Source organism: Morone saxatilis, unplaced genomic scaffold, assembly GCF_004916995.1.
Source record: "Morone saxatilis isolate NCDOM2014 unplaced genomic scaffold, NCSU_SB_2.0 Contig11, whole genome shotgun sequence".
Classification (NCBI taxonomy): domain Eukaryota; kingdom Metazoa; phylum Chordata; class Actinopteri; family Moronidae; genus Morone; species Morone saxatilis.
Window position 1 is genome coordinate 30,710,846 of NW_023339663.1, and position 8,810 is coordinate 30,719,655.

Genomic DNA, 8,810 nt, shown 5'->3' on the forward strand with positions numbered 1-8,810 from the left:
AAACGCTTTGAGTGGTCGGAAGAAGCTATACGTACACGTCCATTTACCATTTACAAACTGGACCTCTACACTCCAGCAAATATCATATTTTTAAGTAAACACTTTTCTATATGGGATCTTATCTATATTGTTATGTTGTGTATGGTGCCTTTAGCCCATTTACAATATGCTCTGTAAATGTAATCTGATAAAGATGAAGGGAAGACTGGGTGCCCTATATAGCTATAATGTATATACATTCCATTTGAAACAAATTCAGTGTGTTAAGATTGATGTTACCTTGGACTCAGGGATACGAATGCTGGATGGGGATGTGACTGATATAGTAGAGGCCAAGTCCCTGGGAATCCGGCCAGATTACATCGACATCTACAGTGCCAGCTGGGGGCCAAAAGATGATGGCAAGACAGTTGATGGCCCTGGGCCGCTAACTAAGCAGGCTTTTGAGCAAGGCATCAAGAAGGTTTGATCAGTCACAAAGAAAAAACAAAACATCTCTGAGCAGACTTCTGTATGTATGGTTGGTGTTTGAGTGGCTTTGTATTTCCATACACAGGGCCGCAAAGGCCTGGGGTCAATTTTTGTCTGGGCATCGGGTAACGGAGGTCGGCAGGGTGATCACTGTTCATGTGATGGTTACACCAGCAATATCTACACCATATCCATCTCCAGCACTACAGAGAATGGAAACAAGCCCTGGTACCTAGAGGTCTGCAGCTCCATCATGGCCACAACCTACAGCAGTGGAGAGTTTAACGAGAGGAAGATTGTAAGTACTGGATAAATGGCTGTTTAATCAACTGTAGCTCAGACAGACATAAAGTATAAAATATGTGTTAGGTGAGAATAAAAATGAGTTGCATATATTAAATGAATACATTTCAAATGGTAAAAGTACAATGTGCACTTAAAAGATAGAAAGAAAAAAAAAGAATATATATAATATATATTATCAGTTTTAGTATTACTCTCCTGTAAAGTTGGTCAAATGTGGCTTATGCCCCAGGGTTCTTCATCTTCCATATAACGTGTTCATGTTCTAGTCATTTGACTGTTGAATAGACCAACCACTATCTTGTTGTAACCTGTGGATAAAAAGTAAAAAAAAAAAGTTATTATAAAGGTGTAATTTGAGAGTTGGAGTGGAGGATGTGTTTGTTTAGACTGCTTCACACATTATGTGCAGAGTAGGATATAGAAAATAAGAGAAAGAAGACTAATTGAACAGAAATAATAGACTGTTAACAGACTGCCCCACTAAAGTGCAGCACCCTGCTCCAGTGAACAATGAACTGTGAGATTCTGGAGCTGGGTCCAGTCTCTCGTGGCCCGTTTCCTCAGTGTAAATATTGTGCTTTGGCTTGTGTAAAACTAACCAGAGTGAGGAGAGAACAAGCTCCCCAGTGAAATGCATGTGGTGGAGGCTGGCTAAGTTGGGTCAACTTCCAACACCTGTCATACTTTTTTACAAGCAGTGTGAAAGCTGTCTGATCATGGCCTTTGAACAAAGAAGGATCTCAATCAAGACAAATCAAATAATTGAACAATGATGTTAAACAAGTCTACAGAGTTAGACGTATTATTACTGAACGACAGGGACCTGTATCCAAAAAAGATCCAATTACCTTGCAGATGGCAGATGAACTCGCAAAGTCAAATAAATCCATCTTACCAAGCTTCAAGCCATGTGCTTGTCTGAACCACAGTGGTTTGGACCAATCAGTTTCCTTTAAGGAACTACTGGGAATGTGCAGTGAGGAGTGACTGTTTGAAAAGGACAACGGTGGCTGCTAAACAGGTTAGTATAGCTGCTGCTAGTATCAATTCTATCAGAACTGGAGAAGAAGAGCAAAGAACGGCATAGAAGGCTTTTTGCCACAGAAAATATTTCTTCTCTCTTCTCCCGACTGGATTACGGCTTCATTGATCTGAATGGTTGAAGTTTGCCCATGATAGATTGTGATAGACACATGGTTCATCCAATCACCTGCTGAGTATTTTTGAAAGTGCCTGCCCTTTTCCAAACAGTTTGCAATGATGACTTCCCAGATGGTTTAGTGTAACAGGGGCAAGATGACTCTTTACAACTGGACTATGTTTGGGCTCCCTTGCAGGTAACCACTGACCTGCGACAGCACTGCACTGATGGTCATACTGGCACTTCTGTCTCTGCTCCCATTGTGGCAGGAATCATAGCTCTCGCCCTGGAAGCCAAGTCAGTTGAGTGTTTTTACTCTGTCACACTGTTTTTCTCCTTCACCACAGGTCCTCTCTCTTTCCTTGCTCTCTTTCTCCATCTCTTGACATCGAACCCAGGAGTGCTAAGACAATCGTATCTCTATGCTGCTGGTTATACCGCCAAAAGTATTTTCTCTTAATTAGCTAAAAAAAAATGTCGTCTGTTCAGATGTCTGATGAAATTCACCTAGAGCATGTGACAACTGTGACTCTGATATATCTATTAGACTCATAAGCTTCCACTTATTAGGATTTAAATAACGTATCAATTTCAAGGGTGGTTGTACTTTTTCAACACAAATATCGCCTTACCCTCAAATATGATCTACTTGACAGGGACTGTTCTCACAGGAAAAGGACTGGTGGGAAAATCTTTTACCAGTCGGCTGTGGCAACTGCAGTATTTCTAACTGCAGTGTGCATGGGCAGCAGTGTCAGAACCACAAACTTAACAAAGTATAAAAAGTTGGCACACCATCAAAGCAATCTTCACACTGTATTAAAACATCACTGCTGACGCATTTTGTCCATAAGCTTTCTTCAGAGCATGCATGCAAGACTTATACTAATTTAATGCAGGTGGTTGTTAACTCTCATATAGCCAAAAGAGGCAAGAAAAAGGATAGAAAACAGAAATCCAAGCCTAGTAACTCTATCTTCATTCAAGGCTGCCTGATAGAGATTTTGTCTTCTCCTGTCTTGCAGGTTAAAAGATATTATTTTACTGTGTCAGATGCCAGACTTGCCTTGCTTTGCTTTTGTTTTGTAAAAACCCAAGAGCCTTTTCAGCAAGCCAACATGTGCAACAGCAGCACCCTGACTCTGTTTGACCTGAATGGAACAGAGCCTTGATTAGTATCATTGGTAACTACTGTGATTACCCTGCTATTTGTCAAATGCCAAACAAAGCTATTTAAGATAAAGGTCACTAGCTGGTCTGTCTAAACAAATGAGATGAGCTGTGTCTGTGTTTCCTACAGCCTTTTGCTGACATGGAGGGATGTGCAACATCTTCTGGTGAAAACATCCAGACCAGTCCACCTGAAAGCTGACGACTGGATGATCAATGCTGCCGGACATAGAGGCATACTGCATTCTTCTATTACTAACATAGTACATTGACTGTTTTGTACCCTACAAAAATGAAGCCTTCGGTAATAATAGAAGCATAATTACTCTCTTCACATTGCTGTTGTGTAATCACTGTCTTTTCTTACAGTCAGCCACGTGTATGGTTTCGGCCTGGTGGATGCAGAGGCCATGGTGTTGGAGGCTAGGAAGTGGAGGACTGTTCCTCATCAGCACACCTGCAGTCAGATTCCTGAGCGTCGCACCAGGTGAGGTGAACTGCAGGCAGGTGTAGCTGACTGTATACTTCTTGCAGAAATGAAACCTGGCAGTCAAACTACTACTAGGCTTACTTCTATACCCCACTTACATTTTGTGCATCTGGGCTGAATCAGCTCATTTTCTGATCTTTAAAAAGTGGAAATGCATCCAAGAAGCGTTCAAGACAGATTGAAAACTGTTTAAACTACCTCTGGAGGAGGTTTAAGACTCATTCTAGCCAGATGTTGACACACACACTCTATACTCCTCCCTCTGTGTAACTGTAAGCAGTGTATGGAAATATTCACCTACTGTCTGACTCTCTTAATACATCCGCCTCTTCTGGCCTTGTCCTAAAGTTACACTATAACAGATAATTGAGCGAGCAATTTGTTCTGTCTCATTAAAGCAACAGGGAAAATGCAATCAAATCAAATCTGATCCCTGATCAGTTTGACCAATAGGCATTGATCTGTGTGGGTGAGGGAGTGCCATGAGTTACAGCTGTGAAGATGATAAAACTTTTCACCCATAGTTCATACATACAATTTCATATGTTTGTATGTATGTTTATGGGTAGGTGTTAGCTAATGCTAGAAAACGGTTTGAGTTTTTTTAAGTGAACTACATGGTCAGTGTATTACCTGCAGTAGACAGAGATTGCATGGAAGCAGTGGATGGGGGCCTGCAGAAAAACAAATGTTATTTGCATCGGAGCAAAAAGCAAAGAGGTCCAAAAAAATAGTGTATGCTATATTTAGAAGTTCACCGCTTTACGTTGTTTCTTTGGCATTAACTACAGAACTTCCATATTATTTTATTTTGGAGCTATTTGTTCAGAGTTAAAGCATTACAGCCCAGAAAAAACACAAGCATGCACCATCTTTAAAATCTTTAGAAATGTTTAAAAAGTTTGTTTTCAGTCTGACCTCACGACTTTCTGACTAAGGCTGATAAGCTGACTCACCCTATGTTCTTATGTTTTTTACCTATTATTTATTTTTATTTACACTCTTCTGTTTCCTCTTGTGCATTCACACTGAATAGTCATCCAACCTCCAGATAAATCTGATGTTTCACTCAAACAGTGTTGAGGCATCTTGGCCTTAATTCACAACACCCATGGGTGACTGTTGACCTCCTAATTGACTTCATAATACAATCATGCCTCTGTGCTTTGCATTCTGACTGAACAGACGGACTAGTATACGGCCATACCACCCTGAGCACGCCCGATCTCGTCCGATCTCGGAAGCTAAGCAGGGTCGGGCCTGGTTAGTACTTGGATGGGAGACCGCCTGGGAATACCAGGTGCTGTAAGCTTTCCCGGGTGGCGGTGCCTCAGGAGGTAGAGCGGGTCATCCACTAATCAGAGGATTGGTGGTTCGGATCATGCTGCTTCATGTTGAAGTGTCCATGAGCAAGATACTGGACCCCAAATTGTTCCTGATGCTATACATGGTGTATGAATGTGTGTAAATTAGTTTCTGGCTTTTGGAATTCCTGTATGAATGTGAATGTGGCATGTAGTGTAAAAGTGTTTTGAGTGGTCAGAAGACTAGAAAGGCGCTATATAAGTACTGTTATTTTACCCTTAATTGGAGCACATAGCAGACAGATTATACTGTATTTAAGCAGTTTCAGAACTGGCTGTTTTGTGGTGCACTGAAATGGAGCAGACTTGCTGTTTGCCTGTAGAGTGGCGCCTCCTAAAGCCATAGGTTACCAGTCACATTACAAGTAACTGAAACCCCTCAACTACACACAGGTGTTGTATATTTAACTAATGATGTGGCTTCTAAAAACCAATCAGCTGGTCCTGTGATGATTTATGTCAGTACATGCAAACAGGTATTTTGTATTCTATCACTTTTCTATCATTAATCTGTTTTACTTAAACGATAAAGAATCTTTCTCTGTTGATCAGTGTGGAAAAATACACATTAAATTCTAGGTTGTAAAACAAATATACAAATATATAGGCACATTAAACACAATTAAAGTCTCTATAAAAGATTGTTAGTACTCAAAGTGCCCATGATGGAGCATTATAAAAATAAACCAGAAAGTTTGAGATGCAGTGAATGAATCAACATAATAAAAGAGCAAGACATCCATCATCCACCTAATTACCTCTCAGGCCAAATTAGAGGGTGTCAACAAAAAGGTCAAGGTTGCTTTAGCGCCTCACTAAAATATAGCAGGACATTTGCCTGTTTCTGATGCTTTGTTTTCTCATGCTTTTCCTTTAGTTGTGGCAGTTTTCACACATTAAGTACTGTCAGTGGCAACAAGACGCTTGGAACACCTTTAAATCATAATAACTATCTGTGACAGCATTCTCAACCTGAGAGGGAATAAATATGCCATGCACATACACAGGGCCTATTTAATAATACTCAAGGGATTGCATCTTAGCAAGCAATGATTGTGTTCTGCATAAATAGTAAATGTCACACTATATACAGGTGTGCTAAATCAACAGTAAACCTTTGCTTGCCAGGAATATGACACCAACCCATCAAGACTGAAAGTTTCAGCTCCATGATTAGTGTCATCTGTGTATTATCAAGGCAGTTGCATAATGTCAAGGGTGGACTATGCGTAATTCCTAATTTTGAGTAGAAAAGTGTAAAATTAAGGTCCCTAATTGTTATTTCAACTGCCAGACTTTATCATTTAATATACTTTAACAACAGTGTTGTGTTCTTACTGCTAGTTATTCATTGTCTTCTAGTTTATTTACTTAAATGTTACAATACAAATATATAAAAATTAATTCACATGGCTGCACACATTAATAAAATAAATGTATCCCACAGTGATGGACTCGGCTGTCTGAGGGTCAGGAGCGGAAAAAATAAAAAGGCTGCCACTACGCAGAAAGTTGTGTTGCGTTTATGGTGAAACAGCTTAGTCGTTAGCAGTTAGGATTACGCTTTCTCTACTGGAAGGGCACCCTAGAGGGCACTTCCTCACGTCTTGTGCACTGGAAGGGCACCCAGAGGGCACTGTAACATGTTTTATCCACTGGAATGCCCCCCTAGTAGGCACTTCATCATGTTTTCTTTACTGGAAGGGCACCCTAGAGGGCACTTCCTCATGTTTTCTCCACTGGAGGGGCATCCAAGAGGGCACTTTTACAGTGTTTTTTTAAACATGGGAGCACCAATGAGTCCACAAGTGGCACCCACCAACATTTTCTTTTTCTAAAATTTTCATCCAATAACTGAGACTTACCTGCCTCTCTAAATGCTAAATGGTAAATGGACCTGTACTTGTATACCGCCTTTCTAGTCTTCCGACCACTCAATGCGCTTTTACACTATGTGCTACATTAACCCTTTCACACACATTCACTTAGCGATGGCAAAGTCCATCAAACAGAAACTAGCACATTCATACACATTCACACACTGATGCACAGCATTGGGNNCTCAAGTATACTTCTAGAACACGCGTTCTCTGTAAATGCCCAAGTCTTGTGAGTTTCCACTATAGGGGTCTCTAAAAAGTAGAAACAGGGGAGCCAGAACCTTCATTACAAGCCCTCCTGTGGAACCAGCTAATCAGTTTGGTTCGGAGCAGGACACCCTCTCCACATTTAAGAGTATGCTGAAGACATTCCTCTTGTGATAAAGCTTATATAGCTGGTCAGGAGTTCCTAAACCATCTCTTGTTATCTGGCTAGTAGGCCTAGACTATCGGGGGATCTCCCATGTGCACTGAGCTCCTCTCTTCCTCTCTCTCTTCTTGCTGCACTTTCATCAATGTCCCATTAATGCAGTGTTAACTAACTTCAATTCTTCCCCGGAGTTCTGTGTTTTCGTCTCGCAAGTTCTCATGGATCCTGGTGGCCTCCTGCCTATGGTCCTACTTGCTCAATTGCTATATCATCTGATCTTTGTGTTAGTTATTATTATAAGTATTATAGTTGCTAACGGTTACTATTGTTGCTGTTGCGCCTGCCTCATGCCCCATCGTTGCTGTTGTGTGTCATCATTCTTCTCATGTTCAGTCACCGTTCACTACTATTAGTGCTAGTTTGCTACTGTTGGTGCGGCTCGGCTTGGTCTGTCTGCTCTGTCTCTCTCTCACTCTGCGTCTAGACTCTGTATTTGAAGAAAGGTCCTGAGATAACTCTGTTATGAATTGGCGCTATACAAATAAAATTGAATTGAATTAATAAAAACGAGAAGATCAGACAGGTTCAGCTCCATGCCGTTCACACAACACAAACACAATTTACAAAAAAATAAAATAAAATGATCGTACTATGTGTCTATTTCACTATATTTGCAAAGTGTCAGCAGGCACCACTGGGTACTCTTAAAGAACTATGAAGCAATTTTATCACAGAGGCCTGATAAAATACAAGCTCTGAAAAATACTTTGCATGTAAGAGAATCATTTAATTGCGTCGATGCATCAATGTTGGGACCCAATCGTACAAGAAAAATACTTTCCCAAGCTAAACTAGTACGGTAACTCAACATTACTCAATACAATTAGTAATAATATTACAGTTACCCCAACCTCACTGGTTGTGTTAATGCATACAAAAACCTTTATCCATCAAGTTATTGGGGAAAGGACCATTACTAATTCTGTGGGGAGTAACAGAAAGTAAGATATTTTGCCCAGCTGCGGCAAACTAATTACTGTGCAGGTGTAATAATAACGTAATGATTTTACTTTAAAAAGAGGAATCGGTGTCATGGCTCTCCTCCCCTCCTACTCGCCTTTACCCTCCTCTTACCTGTGTGTCTCGATGAGAGTGCGGCCTCTCATTAATTCACCGTGCACCGTCTCACCGCCTTCAATCAACTCACCACCCTCAGCCCGCAAGAACCCGGTCTCACTTCCATTCATCGCCAGATTGTTTCAGCAACGGCGTGGGTAACTCTTGTCGCTCGTTTCAGTGTTTTGGCTTGTTACTACATAGCTCTACTTGGATTGTACCGGGCCTGCCCTCTTAGCCTGACCATTCTCTCCTGTGTGTCCAGGCCCTCTACTCAGTTTTGTTTCCAGAGTCGCTGCCTGCCTCGTGTCCCCGGTCTCTTTGCCTTTTCACCTGCCTGTTCTGCTGTCCGCTCCGCTCCACCCAGTATGCCGGTTGAATAAGACCATTGAAACCCGTCCATCCCTGTCTGTGTTGCTGCTCCTGGTCTACGCTAAACACTAGCCCTGACCATAACGAGGTATTCTGACTAACAGCCCAACATTGCATTATCAATTCATAT

The 8,810-nt window shown here is 41.3% G+C and overlaps 1 protein-coding gene and 1 non-coding gene across 2 annotated transcripts in view; both read left to right on the top strand.

Moving 5' to 3' along the window:
* pcsk6 (proprotein convertase subtilisin/kexin type 6) overlaps positions 1–8,810 on the top strand; it is a gene marked incomplete in the record, with an annotated part of 53,898 nt that overhangs the window by 13,766 nt on the left and 31,322 nt on the right. The window contains 5 exon segments of the mRNA XM_035682229.1: positions 260–463; positions 557–769; positions 2,115–2,215; positions 3,219–3,322; positions 3,458–3,575. Of these exon segments, the coding sequence (XP_035538122.1) occupies positions 260–463; positions 557–769; positions 2,115–2,215; positions 3,219–3,322; positions 3,458–3,575 (740 nt within the window).
* LOC118321333 lies at positions 4,772–4,890 on the top strand. Its single transcript, XR_004796401.1, has one exon. It is a non-coding gene; the product is annotated as a 5S ribosomal RNA (ribosomal RNA).